The following is a 26,950-nucleotide window of genomic DNA, read 5'->3' on the forward strand; positions in this document are numbered from 1 at the left end:
CTTCACTGCAGTTGTTGTAATATGAACCAGATTTTTTCCCTCCCTCTTGTTTGCTTAAAAGGCGTTAACTATAAATTAGAGTGTCTGAAGAGCGAGGTGTCACTCGTGGGGCCTGGGCTCCTCGGGCCCTGGAGCCTCATGGCTGGGAGAGAGGCCAGGTTGCTTCTCTCTTTGGCAGCCAGGCTCCCAGACCCAGGCCAGGGATGATCCCACACTCCCTTTCAAAGCTATCCAGTTACAGCTACATACTAACTGCCTTGTTTGAATTGAGCGTTAAACCATATTCCTTTTTCTTTTTATCTTCAAACTCCTGACCTAGAGGAACAGAAGGAAGAGTTAAATACACATTTGATGCCTATGTTCAAATGAATCTTCCCCTTAAATCTCTCATTGTGTGTGTGTGTGTGTGTGTGTGTGTGTGTGTGTGTGTGTGTGTGTTGTATGCTCACATGTATGTTCAGGGGCACATGCTCATATATGTGGGAGGAAAGATGAGAACAGTGGATGCCCTGGTCTGCTAGTTTTTTCGTAGTCCCTTGAGTCAAGGTCTTACACCAAATGGTGAGCTCTGCCAGTGGACCAAGGAGCCCAGCAGTCTTCCTACCTCCACTCCCAACAGACCTGGGGTTCCGTATGTGTATGGCCACTCCCGACTTTTCCCCATGAGTGCTACAGGTTTGAACTCAGGTTTTTGTACTTGTCCAGCACAGCAAGTGTTCTGACTTGCTCAGGCCTGTCGTAACCCTAGTGTTCATGATTAGAATGTGTGTATCCAGTAAGAGTCTGATGAGAGCAATTGTCTCAGTTGCACACACTGCCCTCTCAGGGATGGGGACAACAGTCACCCCCACACAGACAGTTGTGACAACTGTGGGAACGTGGCTTCACTGGTTTATGGCACCCAAGCTCATAGCTGTCATTCAGTTCAAAACACAGAAAAGTCACCAAGTAGCAAGGGTGTTCAGTGAGTTTGAGTGGGGAGGCAGAAAGCAGTGAAATCTTTGGTATCTCTTCTTTCTTTTTAAAATTTATCTTGTTATTTTATATGGGTGGATGTTTTACCTGCATATATGTGTATGTACCATCTACATGCCTGGTGCTCAAAGAGACCGGAGGAGGACATCAGATGCCCCTAGACCTGGAGTTACAGGTAGTTGTGGGCTGCCACATGGGTGCTGGTAATTGACTCTAGGTCCATTAGAAAAGCAATTGGTGCTCTTAACCTCAAAGCCATCTTTCCAGTCCCTCCAGTATCTTTTCTTAAAAGGACATCTACTGTGAATGTGCCTAGAGTTACAGAGCCCATGGCTGGGAGAAATGAGCTAAGGGCAGAAGGTATGCCCAAAGCCATGGGCATATTCTGTAACACTATGACCCAACTGGACGGCAAGAGCCTGCAGAGGAGAGTCCGGACCAACACCTTTCCTCTGGGATCCTAGTACTGAAAGCTTTCCCGGGATACACTGACTCATTCTCTGATTCCACCCAGGGAAACAGACAGAGATTGTCAGGGATTTTTGAGCAGGAAGAGCAAGAAGGAAGACCATGGAGAGAGGGGGTTTTTCCAAGAGCACGAGTCAGTACTGAAGAGATCCGGAGGTCAGAAACTGACCACTGACTTAAAGGGGAAATGGCATCCCTGCCTCCTGCCCATGTCTACATCATGTTGATCATAGAGATAAGGGCTATGAGTGACTTAGCTCACTTATGAACATGGGCTACCTCACAGACGCCAATGTCTTATGCTACGTTCTGTAGCATAAGGAACGACGAATTCCATCTCAGATGCTCTAGGAAAGAAATCACTTCTCTACATGGGAGCAAAGTTGGATGTGAACTGGAATGTTCTGGGCCCAGGCTCAATGTGCTTCCTGAAGGTCGCCTGCTCTGCTAGCCCTGGTTTTCACGGCACAGTTCTGCTGGGTGGAAGTGAGAGTGAGAAGGAGTCTCCCACTGCCTCCTGCAGAGCCCAGGCAGGGTAAGCCCACCCCACTTGTCCTCCACTCCAGCTGTTTGGTGGCACTTGAGGCCCTGCAGTGGTGACAGGCACACTATCCCCCTGAGTTTTCAGACACGCTGCTGGGTTTATTTGTCTCAAGTCCAAATCCTCCTTCCCCCGTTCCTGCCTTTAATTTCATCTGTGTTTAATACCCGTATCTCCTTTAGGCTGCTCCATTCCACAATGGAGGACTGTCCTGTCAGAGTCACAGCCACTCTTTGCACTGTGATATCACTCTGATGTTATGTGCAGCATTTTTCTGCTTTTAACTTTAAGTGATTTTTTTTCCTGCCTGCAAAGGCTTTTATGAAAGACCGGCTACTGATATTTATTTCATTCATTCGTTCGTTTATTTATTTATTTATTTATTTATTTATTTATTTATTTATTTATAAAGAGACAGGTTCCCAGGGATCCCAATTTATTTATTTATTTATTTATTTATTTATTTATTTATTTATTTATTTATTTATTTATAAAGAGACAGGTTCCCAGGGATCCCAAGAGATCCCATACATGAGGATGACTTTGAACTCCAGATCCTCTTGTAGCCAATTACCAAGTGCTGGAATCCTTACCACCACATCCTGTTCATGGGGCACCTGAGACTGAATCCAGGCTTTACGCATGCTAGGCAACCATTCTATCAACCGAGCTATATCACCAGCTGTCTGTGGGGCTTACAGAGGCAGGATGGTGTTCCAGTGAGCTGCTTCTTACTTTCTAGTAGTTTTGTGTTCTGGGTGCAAACCAAATCCTCCCAATGAAACCTTATTTCAAACATGCTGTCTCAGCTTGAGCCTAAGTCCTCTGGAAAAATTTCATGTCTTGCTTTGGTCCCAATGCATTTTTGTAATCTAGTAATAGTGCTTCTAAAGGAAAACTTAATTAACAGCACGGACTGCTGAGACTTTCGTGTCAGAACATGGTGAAAATATCTGTATTAGTCTCAGTGTGGCAGGTGATAAGACTATCTCAGTCCTCCTTATGACTCTATAAGGAAGATCCTGTTGTTTTTCTAAGCACAGAGATGCTAATCACCCTGTGTAAGACTGTGAAGTTGTTTGGACAAGATCTAGACTGGTACCTAGATCCCTCTTGCTCCACTCTTTAATGAATGATTACATAGAAACCGTCCGTGTCCAAGAAGCCCCAGACATTAAACTATATCCACAGTATTGGGTAATGATGTGTATTTATGTTGACAGGGAAATTTAAAAGCCAACCCCTTAACTTCAAACAGTACACACACCCTTACCATCTAGCTAGGAAGTCCTGATGTGGCAGGTCTCCTCCGTGATGACCATGTCAGAGTATGTGACAAGTGGAAGAGTTCTCTGAGTGCCTTGCTCGTGCTGAGGACCCCAGGGAAAATCAGCTGGTCTGTGTCCTGCTTTGCCTGCGTGGCTGCAGTGAGGCAGAAGATGGAGTCTACATGGTCACTGGATGTGTTTATGGACAGTCTTCAGTTTTCACCACCAGTCCTTTGACCAAATCTGTTCACCCAGCCATACTTGAAAGCCACTAATACTGAACTTTTCACCACCTTTATTGGAAAATTTGTGATTTCTTAGGCAGTTCAAAGGTATGATTGTATGAGCGCCACTCAGTGTGTGAGCGCCATCTAGGTGTGAGTGGGGGTGCCTGCAAGGATCTTCCATGGACAAAGTCTTTCCTTCAGGTTTCTAGAACTATCCACCCAGAGGAACCAAGAAGGACCACTACTAACATCTCCATGGTTTGATTGTATTTAGCTTACAGGGTAACTGTGGTTTTCTGCTTTTGAAGACTCTGTCATGTAAGGTCGGAAAAATAAGTTAATAAATCCAACTGTTATGACATCAAAATTTTTTATGTGCACTAAAATCATTCCTCCCTTCAAATGGTACAAGAGTTCTACCGGAAGTTAAGGATAAGTTGTTTCCTAAATGGCCTGTGTCACCAAAATATCTGATTTTTGTCTTGGGTGAATGACATCTCTATGAACCGAAGTCTTTCCAGATGTGTTATCTACATTCTTAGAGTGGTGTATATCCTAATTAGAGTAAACTGTCAGTTTGATACAGCCTAGAATAATCATCAGAGAAGGGAGTCTTATTTGAGAGATTTCCTATATCAGATTTGACTTCTGGGTTTATCTGAAACAAGGAGAGCTGTCTTGATTGACATGGGGGGGGGTGACCAACCCCACTGTAGGTGGCACCATTCCCTAGGCAGGTAGTTCTGAACTGGACTATTTTTCTTCTTTTCTTTTCCTTTTTTATTTGCTTCAAGTTCCTGCCCTGACTTCTCTCAATGATGAACTGTGACCTGGAAGTAAAAGCCTAATAAATCCTTTTCTCTTCTAATTTGCTTTTGGCATGGTGTTTGTCAAAGCAAAAGACAAGAAAGTAAAATAGGTCATACGCCATTGGCCATGTTTATAAGGACCATGTGTAATCCTTGACTTTGACATCTTTATAAATGTTTGCTATTTGGTTTCAAGCAGGTAGAATAAATAACAAGGTTAAACCAGCTTTTTGGAGCAAGGCTAGAGAGATGGCTGTTCTTCCAGAAGACCTGAATTCAATTCCCAGCACCCACTTTGGGGTTTACAACCATATATAATTCAAGTTTCAGGAGATCTGAAACTCTTCTGTCATTGTGGCACCAAACATATATGGGATACTTAGACATATATGCAAGTAAATATTCATGCACATAAATAAAATAATAAATTGTTTTTTTTTTACAAGACTCTTTGGAAGTGATACTGCCTAAGTGTACAAACAACATTCAGCTTCTCTTGATCCCTAACAGAACCATGACAATGCCTTGTGGGTTTCAACCCAACTAAACCCATGACTGGCTATAGGATGTAACTGCAAGTCTGGTGGGTGGAGGGATTAAGACAGCTGCTGTTGATCCTCGGAAAGACATGAACAGGGCTTATACCAGTGGTTCTCAACCTTCCTGACGCTGTGACTACAGTTCCTCATGCTGTGGTGACCCCATCATAAAATTATTTTCATTGCTAATGGACTGTATTGCAAAATCTGTGTTTTCAGATAGTCTTAGGTGACCCCTGTGAAAGGGTCATCCCTCCTGAGAGGTCATAACTGCCTTAAACCCTTCCTCCTGCCTGGACCTGGGCTCAGTGGAATAGAATAGTCAGTGTGTGCTCATGAGACTATGCGGTCACACACTACAAAGAGCAGAGTGAGATGCTTGAAGTACCCTGAGCCCATGATGAGTTCCAAGGGCATCTGTCATCTAAGGGCTCTTCCTCTAGTGCTGCCTTTCATGTGCAAAAATGTTGACTCCCCACTGGTAAAAATACACGAGTGCTTTTCTGTGCCGGGACAGAGTCTTTTCTAACAGTTCAGTTCAGAGTTTGTCACCTGTGGCCTTTTATTCAACCAGTATTGCAGTGTGGGCTTGTGGTAGTGTCCTAGGAACAGTGCTGTTTGAGAAAACTCCATCTCAAAGCCCTGATGGCCTGGTGGAACCAGCTCCAGGGTAACAATGACTCTTGGGAAGGATAGGGTGGTCACAGAAGTCTTTTCAAGGGGGTTGCTTAGTGACCATTTGGGAACTTGCTTACTGAGTGAGAGCAAAGGCTTCAGGAGACACCACTGTTGGAAACTCAGTGAGAATCTTCTTCCTCTTTGCTGACAAGGTCCTGGGTTTCCACTCTATGGTCCTCATCTCCTGAGTCCTGGCTGCCATAGATGCCCTTGCTAGTGGGTGGTTTACAGACAGGCACAAGATCAATGTTCTGTGAGAGACAGGTTCCAGAGATGCTTTCTCCATTTGATCAGAAGATGCTCCAGGTAGAAGGGAGCTCTTCCTTTAGAGAGACCACATGTTTTCCCAAGATGCCCCAGGCCTGCAGGAGACATCCTGGAAACGGGAAGAAGGGAGTTTGAGAAGCCTACACTAACATCAGTGGAACGGAGAGGGGAAAGCAAGCTTGTCCTCCGTCATCCTGTGACTTGCATTTATCTACTCTGGAGCCAAAAGATGCCAGGACGACTGAAGGTTCTCGGATTTTGGTGTTTAAGCCTTTGGGTGGGATTTTCTGCTGCAGCCAGACCCATCAAGGCACCCCAGCAGAGTGGTTCTCAGTCCTCCTAATGCTGTGACCCTTATAGAGCTCCTCATGTGTGGTGACCTCCAACCATAAAGATATTTTCATTGCTACTCTGTAACTGTAATTTTGCTACTGTTCTGAATCACTGGGTAAACATCTGTGTTTTCTGATGGTCTTAGGTGACCTGTGAAAGGATCATTTGACCCCCAAAGGGGCCGCAATCCACGGGTTGGGAACAGCTGTTCTAGATGGAAGCAGAGACAGATGTGGAGGAACAGAGAGACACAGAGGAAGGTGACCGGTCTTAACAGCTAGGAGCCCTATGCTGTGAATGTGATGAGAGCTAATCGGGCCGAAATGACCCAGTGCAAAGGAGGGGCACCTGAAGACCATGGAGAAATTTCTAGAGACATGTTTAGATTCATATTTCAGAAGACAGCAATGATAAGTATGTATAAGAAAGAACACATAAGAAGCAGGAAGGTCCAGGAAGGCCACTTGATTCTCTCCACAGTGGTGACAAAGACTTAAAGAGGTGGGAAGGGGACACAAAGCTGCTAAGGAATGTTCCCCTGGGGCCTTATCACTGTGCTCCAGGGGATGATGGAAGGAAGAACCAGCTGGTGTTCATATACCTGGCCTAACTGGCTGGTGTTGTTTATGGAGACAGAGAGATAGATAGAGAGGGAGAGGGCAGGGAGAGGGGGATGAGGAGGGGAGGGGAGGGGAGGGGAAGGGAAGGGAGAAGCATTGCTGAAGGTAAGCTTATTTTCTTCAGTTTTAACTACCCCAAGGCTTCAGGTTCCCATTGGGCAGCTGTATTCTACGTGCTGATGCTATGAGAGTAGCGTGGGCATGTTACAAAGCAGGGAAAATGTATCCCATTCTTAATGGTTTGATGTACACAGAAAATACTGGGAGTCCAGGCCCCTCGTAGGTAAGCTTTGACTCCTACATCATCCTATAAGAGCCTTCAGCCAAAACAATGTTCTTGACCTATGCTATGGCCTACAGACTTGGGTACTGACCGAGCTGTTCACTTGCACCTGCCACTTGGGACTGAGCAGAAAGATCATCCAAAAACACAGCAAGTCTCCTGCCAATGGAGATGATGGTGTCAAAATGTGGTCTCTGGACACACGTAGGGGTGACACCTGTGCGGGATGGTTGTGGGGATATCCAGTACACCTAGTGAATGAATAAGTTGTATGAGACTAGGTGAGTCCCAAGGCAGTCTTGTGTCACTCAAACCTGTCTTCTGCGTAAAGACTGTGTGCTGACTCGCTGTGAGGACAGCAGGAGGATAGAAGATGAATAAGACAAGCCTACTTCTAAGGCTAAGGCATTTCTGGGCATCCACAGGGAGACAGACATGTGAATTTAAAAGGGCAATAGAGAATGGCAGGTGTAAGGAGCCACGGTGATACACACCTATAACCCAGCACTTGAGAAGCAGAAGCAAGAGGATCAGAAGTTCAAAGCCAGCCTGGGCTACATAGTAAGATCTTGTCTCAGGAAGAAAATGGGAGGGGGAAGGAGGCCTCTTGTCAATCAGAAGCTGAAGAGCAGGAAGGTGGGAAGTAAACAGAAGAAACTAGGCTCTGAGGCTGAGGAGGAACTCCGAGCCAGCGTGCAGACATGTACTGCATAGTCTGGAGCCCAGGAGAGACGTGCAGATTGCAGAGGACACACGGATTCTCTTGCTATGATTCTGTTCTGGATTTTTCAATTTTTCTCTTGAATTCTTCAGAACTTCTTACTTATAATATCTTAGAGGCAAAGGGATATAGGGGTGTTGCAGATACCAATCCTTGCCTCAATGTTCTGGGTTTCTGAATGAAACACACACACACACACACACACACACACACACACACTCTCTCTCTCTCTCTCTCTCTCTCTCTCTCTCTCTCTCTCTCTCTCTCAGCCTTTATGTTTTAATATGCCTTAAATAGCTCAACGGCTAGGTCCAACCTCTATGTGGAGACAGAGGCGGAACTTCAAGATTCCCAGGCAATTTGGGGGACCAAATTAATAGAACACAAGCAGCACTGGATCAAATGCACAACCTAAGGGTGTGTCCAAGGCTGTGTTTAATTTAAACATCCCCACCTCTGCACCAGCCTATCTAGCTTGTCAGTCTGCCGCTCACACCCTTGACCCACCGGTGTCCTCTCTGTCCCATCTGGTTATTCACCATGCATTCACAGTGTATTAACGCTGCTGTGGAAAGGGAAGGGATCCCTATACGGGAGAGGGCATTTCCTGTAATTCTTAGCCCCACCCTTTTTGAGACAGGGTCTTTCTTGTTCATGTAGCCCAGGTTAGCCTTGAACTCATGCAGCTGAGGACATCTTTGAATTTCGGATCCTCTTGACTCCACTTCATAGCGCTGGGTTTGCAGGTGTCTGCTACTATGCCCAGTGCTGTGCAGTTCTGGGATGCCTCCTGCATGCCAGATACGCACTCTACACGTGAGCCGCTCTTCTGCTCTTAGTGGGCTTTTCCTTTTTCTTCCTTCCTTCCTTCCTTCCTTCCTTCCTTCCTTCCTTCCTTCTTCCTCCTCCTCCTCCTCCTTCTTCCTCTCTCTCTCTCTCTCTCTCTCTCTCTCTCTCTCTCTCTCTCTCAATGGCTAGAGATAAAAGCTTTGAGCATGGGTGATTATGGGATTGTCAGATTTCAAGCTGATAGGGTGTACCTATCCTTCCTTCTAGCATTTGCCTCAGACCTTCTTTGTTCCAAATAAACAAATAAGCAAGCCCTTGAAGAACATCTGTTACACACCTCTGAAGTATTTGAAACCCCATTTTGCTTGAGTCTGAAACAGCGTGCTGGTTACATGGTACGTGCTTCCTTAGAGGAAATGGGGGCAGAAGATGACTTTGAACATACATTTTTTTAAAAATGCTTTTTTAAAAAGCACAGGTTATAAATGACCCTTTCAAATGAAACAAACAAACAATACACAGGCAAAAAACAAAACAAAACAAAACAACAACAACAAAAAAAAAAACCAAAAAACCAAGATCAGGCTGGCGCAGTTCTGAAAACTGCCAGCAGGGGGCCCCAACAGTGACAACACACGGGGGCAAGGGTTAGGTGTTTTGCTTTTCTTGCAGCCCTGTTGCTGTTTTGTCCTGTTTTCCTCCTTGGGAACTAGACGGCAAGTTGGATCAAGAGACTTGGACAGAAGGGACAGTTCATTCACCTTCTGGTTCTGAAGAGTACTTATGAAACCCAGAGAAGTCAGACAAGAAAGAGCAGGAGGACATGGGGCTTCAGGGCTCCAGTACAACCTCCCTCCACTAAAGAAATCATTCAGTAGGAAAATGGAAAACCTTCCAATGTCCCCCATCCAACTGAGTACATTGAAAGACTTCAAACCTAAAGAAAGTAGGGACGGGGCTGGGGATTTAGCTCAGTGGTAGAGCGCTTACCTAGGAAGTGCAAGGCCCTGGGTTCGGTCCCCAGCTCCGAAAAAAATGAACAAAAAAAAAAAAAAAAGAAAGAAAAAGAAAGAAAGAAAGAAAGAAAGAAAGAAAGGACATTGGCCTCTGTTGGGCTAACACCGGCCTCTCTGCCTCCACCCCTGTATTTTCTGTATATTAACTGACAATCTGTGCATATTGATCAACTCTAGCAACATTTCTTAAGCTCTTAAGATCAATGTTCTGCCCTCAAACTGACCATGGCTTCTCAGGATGCTCAGGTGTGTGACACATCTGAAGGGATCGTGGGAGACTGATGCGGGCTGGAAACAGAGAGGCAGAGTAACAAAGGGTGCCAGCCAGCCTCCATGAAAAGCTTCCTGAAGGGCTACCTATGTGGAAGATAAAGCAGTTCTATGTAGAGGAAGCTGTTCTATGTGTCCTATACCTCATCTTCTTCTCAACTCTGCCCTTCAGAGAGCAACAAGGAACAGACGAGCCAAGACATGTGTATCTTCTGGTTTAATCTTCACAACCTTGTGGGGCCAGTACTGTTACCAACCCCACTTTACAGAAGGAAGAGATGAGGCCCAGAACAGTTAAGCCTGTGAAGGGCAGTGTGAATTGTCCCTACTGACTGTCAATTGTGTCTGCTCAGGACAAGTGTCCCACTCTCCCCTAGGCTGCTAAAGTCCAACTCCCCCTACTCTCTGCTCTGCCCCTCACCTCCATGGCAGCCAGCAGCCTTCCCTAATCTAGGACCTTAGCAGCAACTGGCTCCCAAGGTCTGAGCCTCACAATTCTGTATTTCTCCTTATATCATAAGGTGGTTCCTGAGGCTCTCTGATCCAGAATCCATGGGTTCCCAGGATACCCATGCCTCGCCACCACTGTCATGGCTACCCCCGCAGATGAACTTGGACACATTCTCACACCATTGCTTGCCTTCTGTCACCATGACTGCAACTATCAACACCACCATCACCCTTGCCCGGCATAATCATTCAGTATTTACTACCCACACCATGCTGGTCCCAGCTCTTCACATGACAAACTGTCATGCCAGGGTGATGTCTGTGGCTCTTGGTGTTGTCATAAGGAGAATTCACTCCTCTAGTTAGAAGTTTTCCCAATTTTTAGACACACAAACCTATTTCAATTTATTTCATTTTATTCTAGTCTATTGCCATCTCTCAATGAAAACAGTAATTTATGATCGTTTCCTTCTGGGCTGCTCTAAAGGATGTGCGATTTCACCTCTAACCACTAGATGTCATTACCAACCAATTCTAGAAAACATCATGCATGAACCACAGAAAACAAGTCCTGTCTTTAAGCACCCAAAGTCTCAGCCGATGTGTGACAAGATCTATCTATAAAGACTGACACACACGGTAAGACTCAGGCTGCTGTTAAAACATTACAGGATCCCAGGAGCAGTCTGGGGCGGGGGAATCAAATGTCTATTTTTATAAACCACTTCTACACAAATGAGAACACATGAAGCACCATTAACCCAGAAGGCATTGTGTGATATTTTACTATGTATTTGAAAGTTCACATCTTGCACACATGATGTATTTAAATTAGCTTCTAGAAACTGACTGGAAGCACTTGAGGGAGGGCATGCTTCGGGCTGGGGACTGAGCTCAGTTGGTAAAGTCCTCACTTTGCAAGTATGAGGACCCAAGTCTGGCCTTCAAAAACCAGGCTTTTCCAAAAAGCCAGGTATGGTGGCAAGTGCATGTAATTCCAGTTCTAGTAAGGTGGAGACAGGTGGCTGAATCCATGTGACTCTCTGGCCAGCTAGTCTTGCATACTTGGTGAACGGCAAGCCATTAAGAGAGATCCTGTCTCAATCACAAGGTAGACAGTATCTGGGGAATAACTCTCAAGGATAGAACAATTCTTGAGGATGTCCTCTGGCCTTCACATACATGTAGATGCATGTAGGTGCGCAGGCATACACACACATGTATACAAGCTACTGCACACATGAACAGTTTATCACAGCTCTCACAGGAGACATATGTAAGCATGCATGTGTCTGCATATATGGGGCTGTGTGTGCACATGTGTGTGCTTGTGTGTGTTTGCTATGAGAAAACAAGGCTGTAACTGGAAACTATGCCATCTTCAGACTTTGAACAGCACCTGCGCCCATCATTGATCTCCTTCCCTCACTGTGGAGTCATGGTAACTATCCTTTCCTTAGGCCATCCTCTTAGGGTGTGAGGAGACCAAGGGAGATGCCCAGGCATAGCCATGACACACATTTCCCCAGGAAGTATAAGGAAAGTAAGGGAGAAAAAACAATTTCTGAATCCATTAGATGACAGGTAAATACTGTAAAAAAAAAAAAAAAAACCAAAAATAAAAACCTGCTATGATCCTGGGGCTGAAGAGAGGACTCAGCAGTTATGAGTTTCTGCCATTCTTCCAGAGGGCCCAGGTGTGGTTCCCAACACCCACATGGTATCTCAGAACCAGTCCCAGAGGATTCAATGCTCTCTTCTGTTTCCCAAGGTATCATCGAGGTACATAGCACAAACATATACGTGGGCAAAACACCCATACACGTAAAATAAAAATAAAAGTCTTTGTACAAATATGGGATAAAAGAAGACGTAAGAAGAAACTGCCTTCTTAGTGGAAGACGGTAAATGGCTCTAAGAGCCATGCTGCCCAGAGGAGCAGTGGTTTCCCCCACCCCATAAATCTAGCTTGTTCTAAAACAGCATTATTTATGTTTGTTTAGCCACAATTGCCCCCCTGACCTTTGATCTTGCCTATCCTCATTTTGTCATCTTGCCACTGCTACCCTAAAAGCCTTGGGAAATTCATTTTTCAAAATCAAGTAAAAATACAACATAAATAAAAAAGTGTACAGCCAGGCTGGTGCACCCACCTGCATTCTAGGCACTCACGAGGCTGAGGCAGGAGTATTTCAAATTTGACACCTGCCTGGGTTAGAGAGAGAAAGGGAGGTGGAGGCAGGGGAGGGGGAGGGGAGAGGGAGAGAGAAACAGACACAGACCCAGGCAAACACACGCAGAGAGACAGAGACAGAGACACAGAGACAAGAAGCAGAGACAGAGATCCCATTAGAAGTCTGTGAGAGCACAGGAGCTAACAGAGAAGATCAGGCTGTCTTTCCTAACCTTAAAATGCCCGTGTGTTTTACTTCTCCTTCAAAACATATAGTTCAATAGGGGTGTGTGAATGAAGAAATATTCTACAGAGTAGCACAGAAAGTCTAAAACATGTATGGACCTATAGTAACAAAGTCCCAAAGACCATCAAGAGCAGTAAAAGTGTAACTGAGTGGCCACTCAAAAACCAGTAAATACAATTTACACCTCACAAGACACAGGACAAAGTCCAAGTGGATCGATATAAAATGTAAGAACAGACACGCATAGAACCATGTGTTAATATTAGAAAAACAAGACAGGGCTGTTCACCACACATCCCTGCTGGCCTCAGCCCCCTGATCCTCCTGCCTCAGCCTCCTGAGTGCTAGAATTAGCTCACATAACCATACCCAGCTTGAGAATTCTGTATAGCATCACAGCGGAGAAGCCCTATGACATAAAATCCTTAACCATAAAAAACCCTGATAAATTCACCATTCACAACATTTTAAACTTCTGCATAAAAAGAAAACCCCACCGTTGAAGGCCCAGCTCAAAGGCTACCTGGCCCAACCTTCTAAATATCTTGCAAATTACAACATAAAACAAAATAAATGTCCGATGTATGAGACATCGTACCGCTGAAGAAAATGATCAACATCTGATAGAAGAATGTGCAGAGAGGAGGATCCATGATGGCTGGACCAAGGCGAGGCCTGTCAGGAGTCTGGGATGCGAATTTCAGGAGACCTGCCAATCAGCGAACGCTGCTCATGCCTTACATTCCAGGTGCCCCACCCACTTTATAGTAGTTCAGGCTCCGAGTGGTCTTAAAGATGTGAAGAGACGCTATCCCAGTCAAGGTGAGACAGAAACAAAACTGACCTGAGGCACCATTTCACATTTATCAGACTGGCAAAAATCTAATTGGAAATGAAAATGGCCTCATTCGTTGGTGGTGGGAGCTATTGAAATTGCAAATCCACACATATATATCCTTTATAAAAAGAAGATTGTGTGTGTGTGTGTGTGTGTGTGTGTGTGTGTGTGTGGTACATACACACATGTGACATGAGTGTGGGTGTGCATGAAGACTAGAGGAAGGATTTAGATCCTGGAGCCTGGAGCTGGAGTTATAGATAATGATGATACAACATGTACACTGGTACTCAACTCTGGAAGGAAGGAAGGAAGGACGGACGGACGGACGGACAGCACATGCTCTTAACTGCTGAGCCATCCTTCCCATCCAATACATGCACACACTCTTACGTTGCTCCTGAGACTTTATCAGGTGTTTGGAAATGTGTAAAGAAACCCACGTATACTATGGTGTCGCTGCTAACAGCCAAAGAATCCATGCGGCATATCTGAGCATCCCAGTCAGATAAACCCTAGTTTACTATGCCATCCAACAGCACACGGGTGTAACACGAAGGAAGCTGCTTTAGAGGGAAAGCTCCTCCAAAACACATTAAGGGGTACACGTTAGTCCATGCTGTATATACCAACTGGAAGGAAAACTAGTAGAACATAGGAGTTGGTGAGATGGCGCAGTGGGTAAAGGGGCTTGCCACCAAATCTGATGATCCGAGTTCAATCCCAGGACCTACCTGATGGAAGGAGAGAACAGAGAGTTGTCCTCTGACTTCCATATGTGTGAGTTACGGCACAGGCATGCATACAAATATGAATTAGTAAGAGCAATAAAATAATTTTTGAAAGAAAAATAATAAAACACCAATTGGCAAGTAGTTGCATAAAAACCCGTTTTCACAAAGACGCTTTCAAAAAGTGGTTGGTTCTTCTTATGGTATGGGTGCTAGGCAGATGGTGGGAGAAAGGATCATTTTTTTGATGTTTAAATCAGATAAATTTCTGAATATCAAAACCACAAAATATGCTTAGCATGCATCCAGCACCACCTAAGACAGTGTGGAGGTTCTTGCTTGTAAAGCCAGGATTGAGGAAGTGGAGTCAAGAAGAGCAGGAGTTCAGGGTCATTCTTAGCTACTTCGTGAGTTCAAGGCCAGCCTGGGGCACACAACACCCTGTATTGAAGAAACAGAATGATAACTGGGTCCTATATGTTCATCTTCTGACATTAACTCCCACTGAGGTGCGGCACCATAGCCTGTCTTTCCAAAGGTCCCCAACAAATTTGTGGTGGAAAAGCAATACTTGGTTCACTCAAAGTTCAGCAATTTATAGTAGGCGCCCAAAGATGGTGTCGAGATGGCAGATGTTTCGTTCACATCTTCACCAAGATATCAGGACCCACCCAGCCACCATTGTGCGAGGCACACTATACCCATAATAATAAGGGTACGATCCCACAAGTTACCAGTAGATGACATGAGTTGATTCTGCAGGAACATGTACAGGGACCTGAAGGAAGCAGGCTATTCTCCTGGGCTGCCAGTGTTTGTCAACTTCACCCGAGCTAGAGTCATCTCCGGGGAGAATAACCTCAACTGAGAAACTGCTTCCATCACATTGACCTGTGGGCAAGCCTGATGGGCATTTTCTTGATTAATAATTACTGCGGGAGAGCCCAGCACACTGGGAACAGCGCGGCCCCTGGGCAGATGGTCCTGGTGTATGTAAGAAAGCAAACTAAGCAAGTGAGAGGAGCAAGCCAGTAAGGGCAGCCCTCTACGGCCTCTGCTCCCATTTCTGCTTCCAGAGTCCTGCCCTGATTTCCCTTCATGCTTTTGGTCATGACGTTTTTCACAGTGCCCCTAGCCCCTTGGTCCAACCCTGCATAGGTCTCTGAACCCCTGATGTTTTATGTCATGCTTTTGAGGGACAGAACCTATAGGTGTAACAGTTTCAAATGAGCATTGTGTAGCTTCTGGGAACCAGTACCAGAGCCGATGGTAGCCACAGGGCCAGCCTGTGCTTGGTTTAAGGGTAGGACCTCAATGGAGGTTCCCCTCTTTTCCTGGCACTAAGTATCAGGCACAACCCCTGCCAGTTAAGAAAGAGCACTGCAAGATCCTAGTCTCCTTAAAAACCCATGGAAAGAGCCCTGAACTTTGCCCTCTCTCATGTACTCTAGCCCAGGAGGGGACAGCAGGACCACATTGGACATCCCATCCCCAGTCTTACCCACAGACCTGTTTTGATATTGGATATCCTGGATGACCTCAAATTCTGTTCTGGATTCATTTTTTCATCGTTTCCAGTGGAGTCTGTCGGGGTCTAGACAATGGCTTAGTGGAGGTTTCCATTGCTAAAACCAGCACATGTCCAGGAGATGGAGACGCTTCTTTAGCTAAGGATGGCCCCATCCAGAGACCAGACCAACCATGGGCAGAGAGCAAGGCGAGCACAAACCAGGCACCTCTACATCTGCCAGCCCGAGTACCTCATAAGAGCTAGGTCTCCCCGTTCCACAGCTGGGGGTCAACAGTACTGTCTCGACTCACTACCTGAGCCCATCCTCCTCAGACACCTCCCTGGGACACAGCACCTCATGTGGGTTTCACAACCATTCATGCTTTCAGGTAACTGCCAAGAACGCATCCAACTTGTAATTCTTTTGCCACTCAACTGGCTTGTTATTACTTTTTCTGTTAGGATTCCAGCTCGGTGTGGTAGGAGCTGTTTTGGTCTTTTCCATTGTTTTAGGTCCAGCGTCTGGGCTTCAGCGTGTGGCAGGAATCTGCTAGCTGTTGAATGGATAATTGTAGGTAGTACCCAGGAGGACTAAGAATATGTGATATCGGGCAGGCCAGGGTTACACAGGAGGTAACTGAGGAAGACGGCAGCTGTACTCAGTACCTGGGTCTCCTGGTCAAAATGGCTAAAAAGCACTTAAGTCGCAGGCTCACTGCTCTGTAGTGTCTATGACTGAGCCATCAGGGCATTTTCCCATAGGCGTGTACTGAGGAAGGGTCTGTACCCTCAAAAGAACTGGACTTCGACTTAACATCATTTTGCTCTGCGATCCTAGCACCTCCTCTACCTTTAGCAGATTTTCTATAAGATCACAAGAAGAAACTCCCTAAAATGCATATCCTAACCACCCTGCTTTAAGAGGGCAAAGGGTCACCTTATGCCTTGAATATGCCACTTGCCACATAAATATTCATAACACTTCTTTAACATCCATGACACAGAACTCACTGGGTTGTTTCCCAGATTCCCTTTCGAGTGTGTGCTTTGCTACGTGAACCAACTTCTGCTCTGACTGCCTCGGACTACCTATCCTGTAAGAAGATAAACTCAAGAGACCCCAGTAAAGTCTGTCTGTCTGTCTGTCTGTCTGTCTGTCTCTCTCTCTCTCTCTCTCTGTGTGTGTGTGTATGTATGTATGTATGTATGTATGCATGTATGTATGTATGTATAAGTAAAACCAAGCATATATTAGTCAAGAAATCAAGACAGATTTTAATGTTAGGTAGTTGTCCAAGTGGTTGAAAATGAGAGAACGAATACCTAACAGAAAAGAAATAAATAACCAGGGGTTGGGGATTTAGCTCAGTGGTAGAGCGCTTGCCTAGGAAGCGCAAGGCCCTGGGTTCGGTCCCCAGCTCCAAAAAAAAAAAAGAACCAAAAAAAAAAAAAAAAAAGAAATAAATAACCAGGGAACTACATCAGGTTTATGCTCACTTTCAGCTTTAAACATTTTTTAGGACAGATTGCCACCTGCAATGTCTCATTTGCTGGAGTCCTGAGAGCTTGGCTCCCCTACACTTCTTCATACACAGGCCCTGGGAGGTACTCTTGACCAAAAGAAGTTCTTCCTCTTCTTAGACCATGTATGAAGCTTTAGGAGAGGTCATGCCATGGCTCAGTGAGGAAGGAGGCACCTGTTTAGCCACTGATCGCCAGAGTCAACACTGATGATGCAATGCTGTAGCCAGGCCCACCAGCATCTTTCAGATTTTTAAAAGGTCCCCAAAACAGAGCAAGGGCTGTAAAATTACAACCCTCTGTAATCTCATTCTTGATTCTATTCAGGAGAGGAGAATCACCACAAGCCTCTCAGTTTATCTATTCATTCATATATTTAAGAGCATTTACTGAATAATTTATATATTTTATTAAGCACTGAAGATAAAATATGTAATGATCATATAACACAAACAACACACACACACCATATAAAATAGTCTCGTGCGTGGTTTAGGTACTCAGGCACTGTTAACACAGCATGATGAGCTTTGGTCACCACAAGGTACCATTAGAATGATTTTCTTGGAGTAGCAATCAGAGGGAGTCCCTAGTGGGGCTTATACGCCTGGCATTCAAATAAATGAGAACTTTTATATCCTAGCTCAAGACTGAACCATGCAACTGTCTATAACAAATTACCCAACTCAATTAGTCAAGTGACAGCATAATTCTAAGCAGAGTCTCCACGAAGACTCTTATGGGACAGCTTATTGGTAAGAGGTGCTTGCTGTCCAACCTTTTGACCCAAGTTCAATCCTCCAGAACCCACATGAGAGAAGGGGGAACTGATTCTTCCAAGTTGTCCTCTGATCTCAAATTGAATGACAAAACACATACTAAAAATATGTGCATGCATGTGTGTGTGTGTGTGTGTGTGTGTGTGTGTGTGTGTGTGTGTGTAAGCAGAATCCACAAGCTAAAGCTGGCAAGTAAAAGAAAAGAGGCAATGTGGAGTAAATGGGCAGAGACCTAGGCGTGCACTAATAGTCCCAGGACTGGGAAGGCAGAGATAGGTGGACAGCTGGAGCCTCCTAGCCGGTCAGTTTAACCTTATCAATCAGTGAGTGCCAGGAAGAGCCCCTGTCTCAAAAACTAAGAGAGAGCAAGCTAGGAAGATAAGTTTGTCAACGTTCAGACTCTACATGCATGTACACAAATGTGCGTGAGCACACACACACACACACACACACACACACACACACACGCCAAAATAAAAACTCTAAAGCATATAGCATAGGGCTCAGCACATAGAAACCCTCAGAGGGCTCTTTGCCAGAGCTTGCCCTGCTGGGATGCTGACGTAGCCTGTTCTTTGCAGAGTGTCTACTCCTGGGCTGTTCTTTTGCGACCAAAGACCTTATAAATGAAAATGACAATGGTGACAGTGATTCCTGACAGAGAGAAGGTGGTGAGCCTTATGGGCCTTCTGAACCTCAGGCCTGGAAGCCTGTGTTTTCTGAACAGTTGGTCGCCAACTTGCTGCCAATCCTTTATACAGCACAACCAGGTTCCTTTGAAACAGCTTGACCTTCGAGGCCAAGTTTCATCTCATTTTCTTAAGGTATGGTTAAAAGTAATATCTGTACATCACACTGAAAACACAGTTTTAAAAGATGAGGTTCAAAGCTAAGGAAAGCTTATGTCCAGCCCACTGGATGAACTGCTTAAGGGTAGACATTGTGTTTGGACTCCCTGTTCTTTTTCCCAAACATGACCGAATTTTTGCACATGGCAGCTATGAATGGACAGGGCTGGAGCCATCTCAGAGATCTCTCTAAAGACTGGCCATATAGTCCCATTATTGTAGACAGGAAGGGGGCTGGTCTATGTGACCACCTTTTCCTTCTCTGACCTTTGAAGGAAGGTAGGACCTTTAAGGCCTGTCTATGTGTAGCCACTGGCTTGGAAAGCAATATCTGAGATCCTTTGATCCTTGTCAAAATGGGGGTATCATCTAGTACTGAGGGACTGGAGACAGATTCCCATTTTCCCTCATGCCCCAGTTCCTAGGCAGCCAGTTCTGCTAGCTTCCTTCCAACTCCCGGGAATTCTAGCCACCAGGTAAACCAGGCTTTATCGAGAGCTGGGTTATGCACTAAGTGTGTACGAGTGGGCCCTGGCCCTTCATTTGCCCTGGGGTGGGAAAGAAAGTATGTCTCCCCTTGCTATCCTGCATGCTTACATTAGGTTTCTACTTGAGTAAGGCTTGGCATCTCACTGGGAGGTCTATCTATGTACCATCTTCCTGCCTCGATTTCTGAGGCTCTGGGTTCCAGCTGTACACCACTCTCCATTTCCCACTAACTTTAGTTGGGGACCTGGCCTTTCCTTTATACTGAACATAACCAGGAGAGGCTCCATAGGGTAATGGCGGAAGAGTCAGACAAGTGTGTCCCAGGGAGTGCTATCTGCAGGGCAGCTTTCTCGATGTCATGAGAATTCCAGGCTCGGAATCCGTTATTCCTCAATCTTATGAAAATGAGAAGCAAATTCACTTCTGGTTGTTTAAACTGATGTTCCAGAGGACGACGTCATCAGTCAGTGTCTCTAGCAATGTCGGCGAGAGAATTTCAAGTAACAGTGCAGGAGGAATGGGAAGCCTATGGAAGTGGTCCTGGCAGCATCTACTTCCTGCTAAGACACTCACATCCTAGATGCATGATGGGATCTCTTTCAGCCGTAGGGAAGAATGGAGTTAGGTCACTCGCAGGAAAACGCACAACTGGAGATGATCACATTAAGCTAATTAAGTCTGTTTTGGAAAAACACACACATTGCTGGTGTCTTCTCTGATTTCTACAGCATAAACATTATAGATACGTGACGTCAAGTATACTCATGGCCTACAGACAGAAGCCATAATGTTCAGGGGGAGCAAAGGGGTAAGGGAGGGATGAGAGTTCAGGGAATATGTTTAAAGCATGTACTGTACTTGCATGAACACCTCTTTCTCTCTCTCTCTCTCTCTCTCTCTCTCTCTGTGTGTGTGTATGTGTGTGTGTGTGTGTGTGTGTAAAGGGAGTAAGAGAGGGATGAGAGGGAATATGTTTAAAGTGCATCATATACATGCATGACTACCTATGTGTGTGTGTGTGTGTGTGTGCGCGTGTGTGAATATCTATTCAGAAAAAAAAGATACATCCTAGAAAATACCCAGCTTAGTATTTTATATCTTCACACTGCTGTACTGCAGTTGTAGATTTGTTTGTTTGTTTGTTTATGTGGGCAGTAGGGAGGGGGGTGCATGGTGCTCCTGTGCAGGTTAAAAGGCAAGTTGTGGGTATCAGTTTTCTCCTTATCTTACTGAACTCAGAGCCAGCAGTGGTGACATGGTGACATGCTATTTCCCCAGTGAAGAGAGAGCACTGTGCCCCTCCCTTAGGTCCTCTTACTGCCTCCTATGTACATGGCTGGCCCTTTGCTAATGGCATCCCTTCTCTCTACTATATGGTCCAGAACCCAGTTGTATCTGCATCACACGGAGTCCACAGGTGTAGCAGACTGTCCCGCCCCTCTGCAGAACTTCTGAACCAGCATGGCCTCACTCTGGGCTTCCACACTAAAGTATAAACTTTTTCCAAGTATCACCTTATAATCTGCCACACACACACCATAAAAAGGTATAATATCAGTACATAGAAAGCTCATGTAAAGAAAAGGGGTATGTGTGTGGTAAACCATGATAAGAATATCTACAATGTCAGTATACTTACTGAGAGCCAGGAAGTATTACAAAAACATGTTTCTTTACCTCAGCATAGGGGCTAAATACCCCCCACCCAACCCCCTTTCCCACCCCTCCCCCAACCCCTGCACCGGTGCTGTCTGGTTTTGATATCAACATGACACAAGCCACTCTTCTTTTGGAAGAGAGAACCTTAATTAAGGAAATGCTGCTACCAGATTGGCAAGCTTGTGGGGCATTTTCTTAATTAGTGAGTGATGTGGGAGGGCCAATGTAGGCAGTGCCACTCTTGGACAGGTGGTCCAGAGGTGTGTAAGGCAGCCTGAGGAAGCCATTGGTGGATGGCCATTAGTTCCTGCCTTGAACTCCTGCCCTGGCACTTTCCTCCCCAAGCTGCCTTTGGTCTTAGTGTTTTACCGTGCATTAGGAAGTTTACCTAAGACAACCTCCCTCCTAATCCTGCCCAGAACACAAAAGAGAACAAAGAGCTCAAGGAGCGTTATCAGAACCATACAGTAAACAAAAAGACAAGATCTGAACTCAGGGAGACTGGCTCCAGAGGACGGATCTCAATTATATATGTGGCATATGGTATGTGGTATATTGTATTTGTGGAGATCAGAGACCATTATTGGGGTATCTTCCTTCCTCTTTGAGGATATAACCTAATCCTTTTGGGGTTTGGCTCCCCCAAAGACATTCCATTCACATCCGATGTTAAGGAGAGTGCCCATCATTTTCAACTTCCTTTCATTCTCTGTCTAAGATGACCAATAATGCACTTGGTACACTCTTTTACATCTTATTTTAAATTTTTTCATCAAAACAGCACTGGAAGATGCATGTTCTCTGCATATTATTAGTATTAATATAATTCTGGAAGCTGAGAATGTAGGAACTTTTGTAACAGTGGGGTACTGGGACTAAATTCTACAGAAAGGCAAATTCTAGCCAAGAAGGGTTTCTCTTATTAAAAAAGAGTTCCTGAGCCTTTTGGGGTGGGGCACTGAAGAGATGTGCAAGCAGGAAAGCCTTAATTTGATTCCTCAGCATCCACGTAAAGCCAGATGTGGGAGGACACGTTTGTAACTCCAGCACCCTATGGTGAGATGGGAGAATCTCGCTTGGACCAGCATGCTGGAACACCAGCAGGAACAATAAGAAACTGTGTCTCAAAACAAGGTAGAAGGCAAGGACTGACAGAGGTTGTCCTCTGACCTCTGCACGGTTGCTAGGGCAGAAGCATGTGTCTGCATTAACATACATAAACACGCGCCCAGAGGTTTTTGGGTTTTGGGTGTTTTTTTTTTTTTTTAAGGTGATGAGGGAGGAGATTGTACATAAAGATATATAAACCATACTTTATTAGCTCTGATATTAAACATACAGAAATTTACAATCAAAAACATTATAGCCAAAGGACTGGCTCTCTGATGAAAGTCGGCGCTGCCAGCTATGACGCATTAGCTGAGATAGCATTGCAGCCTGTTTTGTGTGGCTACAATTAGGCCTTAGCTCCAGAGAAGCGTTTATAGACAGAAGGAGGGTAGAGGGTCAGGCAGAGACACATATCGTTATGAGGCCGGTGTTCTCATGTTTAAGATGGATGCTGTTAACTAAATGGCACATTTTGTTACCATGGGACATTCCCACTGAATGCGGGTGGGGAATTTGTGGAGTATGTGGGCAATCAGGCACATCCATGGACAGCTAGAAGTGATTTCATAACAATCAGGCATCTTTATAGCCAGCCCTAGAGGGGCCCGGTGACAACACACATCATCTCTAGAGGCCCAAGAGGAGACAGTGTCGCTCCTGTGTTTGTCTCTTTGCACGGGTGCCATTGCCCCGTCACCTGTCACTTTGTGCATGCACCAAAGGCCCAATAAACACCTCTTCTCCCTGCACCCCGTCTCTTCTTTCCCCCATCTCCCAGAGGCTGCCTCTGTTTCTCCTCTCAATAGACCTCCCACGTGAGACCTGTTGCATAGTGCGATTTATTTGGGACTCGCCACTTAGTCTAGCAGAGTAGATTTCAGAAGCCTGAGGAGATGCAAAACTTCCTATTTCAAGTCCGCCATCTGCTACAAAAGGCACGCAACAACTTTCCTTTGGAAGCCTGCCTCACAGGGGAGCCAGGATAAAATACACCATACTCTTTTTTTTTTTTCTTTTTTCTTTTTTCTTTTTTTCCGGAGCTGGGGACCAAACTCAGGGCCTTGCCCTTGCTAGGCAAGCGCTCTACCACTGAGCTAAATCCCCAACCCCAAAATACACCATACTCTTAAAACGCCACCCGCACATCGGCGCCATCCGTTTCCAACCGAGACTGCTGTGCTGGCTCTACAAGCCCCACTCCACAGGTTGGGAAGGAGCACCCCATCTCACCAGAAAAGACTGTCAAGTGTCAAGACCCCTGTGAAGCACGCCGCAGTGTGAGCATAAATAATCATTAGACAACTGAAAAGCTAGCATGGCACAGGGCGACTCAAGGATCAAAAGCAGGGAGAGGACAAGCTGGTCCATCTCAGCCTACGGCCTCAGAGCTCACGGCTCCAGGCCATCTCTTGCGTGGAAAAAATTCAACTGCAAGTTAAATACTCCACAGACCCCCAAGTCCAGCCGCACTTACCTTGCACTGCCCCGACACGCAGATTGCCGTGCCGTTCTGGTCACAGGGTGTGCCGTCAATGACCCTCTCAGCCTGTCGGACGTAGAAGCGGTAGCCGGTTGCCTGGCAGTTCAGCTCACATTTTCGATTACCCTTTACTGCCAAAAAGAAGAGAGAGAAGGAAGGAGGGAGGGAGGGAGGGAGGGAGGGAGGGAGAGAGAGAGAGAAAGAGAGAGAGAGAGAGAGAGAGAGAGAGAGAGAGAGAGAGAACACAGGTTTGAGTGACCTCACCTCTTTAGAATCCACCCTCACCCTTCCACCTATATTATTCATGGAGATAAGCTTTATATTGTTATGAATTGACAGTTTTTATCAAAGTGGGCTTAGTATATATAACATACAATCAAGTGCCATAATCAAATTTTAAAACATTCATCGCCCCCAAAAGGAGCCTTATGCCTGTGAGCAGCCTCTTCAGCTCTCACGGCTCTCACAAAGGTGGAAGCATCTTTGGGGACTTCCCCAGATCAAACTGTTCTATTGGCTTAAGACATCCAGCCTGAGGCGACGCTCTGTGGTTGAGTGCTTGCCTGGCATCACTGTGTCCTAGAGCCAACGCTGAAGAAAGGGGGCAGTGGTGGAGGTAGGGGAAGGCAAGTGGGAGCAAGGCTCACCATGTGAACACTACACCTGAGTGCATGACCACAGAGGCCGAGAGGACGCCTGACCCTTTGGAGACGGAGCCGTAGGTCGTTGTGGGTGTGGGGTGGGAACCACACTCCGCTCCTGTGCATGGACAGACAGAATGCTCCTTTAACCACCGAGCCATCTCTCTAGTCCCATCCCTTCTGGCTCCCCACTTGGTGATGAGCTAGCCAGGACTGTCTGGGTGTGACACATTTTACATAGGGAATGTACTTGTGACAGGCCTGTGACTTGGGTGAGGGTTTAGGATTTTTACTTTTTGTGGCCTCTTCCCAGTGACTTGTATGCTTTGGGATACTATCTACGGCAGCTATGATTTTCCTTTTTTTTTCTCCTCCTCCTCCTTCCCCCTTCCTCCTCCTCCTCCCTTCCTTCTCCTGCTTCCTCCTCCTCCTCTTCCTTCTCCCCATCCCTCCTCCTCCTCCCTTCCTCTTCTTCCTTCCCCCTCCCCTCCTCCTCCTTTCCCTTCCCTCCTCCTCCCTTCCTTCTCCTGCTTCCTCCTCCTCCTCTTCCTCCTCCCCGTCCCTCCTCCTCCCCCCTTCTTCCTCCTCCCCCTTTTTCCTCCTCCTCCTCCCCTTCCTCCTCTGGTTTTTTAAGAAAGGGTTCCTCTGTGTTACCCTGGCTGTCCTGGGACTAGGCCTCAAACTTAAGAGATCTGCCTGCCTCTGCTCCCCAGCTGCTGGGATTAAAGTTGTGTGCCATTATTCCTGGCTACAATTTTATTTTTTGATATGTACAACTATAATTAAAAAAGGCCACTTGGAAAATGTCCTGGCTAGTTTTATGACAACTTGACACAGGCTAGAGTTGTTTGAAAGGAGGGAACCTCAGTTGAGAAAATGTCCCCATAAGATCTGGGCACATGGCATTTCCTTGATTAGTGATTGATGAGGGAGGGTCCAGGCCATGGTGTGTAGTACCATCCTTAGGCTGACGGTTCTGGAGTCCGTAAGAAAGCAGGCCATAGGGAGCAAGCAAGTAAGCAGCATCCCTCCATGGCCTCTGCATCAGTTCCTGCCTCCAGGTTCCTGTTGTGTTTGAGTTCCTGTCCTGACTTCCTTCATTGATGAACAGCAATATGGAAGTGTAAGCTGAAAAAAAAAACCCTTTCCTCCTCAGCTTACTTTTTTTGGCCATGGTGTTTCATTGAGACAATAGAAGCCTTAACTAAGACAGAGAAGGAAAGGAGGGGGTAGTTAAACATGAGGTAGACTATGACAGACTCTCCAAATGGCCAAATGGAATAACCCAGAAGAACAGCCTCAGGCTTGGAATCATTCTACCTACTGCTCCATCCAGTCCCTGGGCTGCACTCTTGCTCCTGTGGCTCACATGGTGACTTCTTCTCAGACCTGCACCCAAGAGACAACTGAAACCTGAGCTCATGTGACTTCCTGACAGAACTGCCTAGTCTCCTCTTGTCTAGAGAGGTCATTTGCTTGTGATAGGGTCTCCCTCTAGGACAGTGGTTCTCAACCTTCCTAATGCTACAGTCCTTCAATATAGTTCCTCACAATATAGTAGCCCTCCAACCATACAATTACTTTTGTTACCATTTCATAACTGCAAGTTTGCTACTGTTATGAATCATAATATAAATCTCTGTTTTCTGATGGTCTTAGGCAAACCCTATGAAAGGTTCATTCGATGCCCACAAACGGGTCTTGACACACAGGTTGAGAACTACTGCCTTAGATAGTATCCTAGAGCTTCTCAGCGGATGATGTCCAGGCTCCTCTGGATCTTGCACACACACACACACACACACACACACACACACACACACACACACACACATATATATATATGTGTGTGTGTGTGTATGCATACATGTACACATGCAAGCATGCAGGCACGCACATATATACACACTCACTAATGCCTTTGCAGTTCCAAACAAAATATCCATGAAGGGCTCCCAAGGAAGGCTGGGCAGCAAGAGAAAAACTTCCATTTTTCTCTCTGGAATAAACTATAACTCTAGGACTGTAGCTCAGTGGATGAGCATATGTGTTACACATGCGAGTCCCCCCATTCAACCACACTATTAAAAACATTACTAAAAGCAAATTAAAGATCTGATACCAGGAAGTCTCTCTCCCTGAGCAGATTTGCCACGGTTTGTTAGTCCAGGGGAAGGAGGAATCAAAGAAGCAGCCACCAACTAACAGCTGTGGGCTAAGTGCCAAGGGGCACACGTTTCTTCCCCATGTCCCTCCTGCCTATTCTTCGCCCCTCTCCTCTGTTCTCCTACTGCTCCCCAAGTTCTCATGGAAAACTCTTGATCTTTTACCCGTGAAAATGGTGGTTCTAGATGTGTGTGTGGTGGTCTGTTGGCACCAGGTATCACTTGGGAACCTGCTGAAATGTGACTCCTCAAGGTGGCTTTCAGACGTCCTGAAGCAGAGACTCTGGGGACGAAGCCTCATCTGTCATCAAGCTTTGGAGCCACCGCTCTCAAGGACTCTCAGGATCAGAGCACATTGGAAAGTGATGTGCATTCTTACTTGGGCCAATGGAGGGAGAATCAGGAGGAGAGAGCTGGAGGGGTCAAGGACACCACAGGATATCTACAGAGTCAACCAACCTGGACTTATGGGAGCTCACAGAAACAAAACCACCAACCAAAGAGC

General features: G+C 45.8%; 1 protein-coding gene across 2 annotated transcripts in view; it reads right to left on the minus strand.

Annotated features, from left to right (window-relative positions):
• The window catches only part of Thsd4 (thrombospondin type 1 domain containing 4), a 627,039-nt gene that overhangs the window by 285,947 nt on the left and 314,142 nt on the right, over window positions 1-26,950 (minus strand). For both annotated transcript variants that reach the window (XM_087562028.1, NM_001429247.1), the window contains 1 exon segment: window positions 23,634-23,770. In XM_087562028.1, the coding sequence (XP_087418154.1) occupies window positions 23,634-23,770 (137 nt within the window).

This window comes from Rattus norvegicus, chromosome 8, assembly GCF_021556685.1.
Source record: "Rattus norvegicus strain SHRSP/BbbUtx chromosome 8, alternate assembly SHRSP_T2T, whole genome shotgun sequence".
Lineage (NCBI taxonomy): Eukaryota > Metazoa > Chordata > Mammalia > Rodentia > Muridae > Rattus > Rattus norvegicus.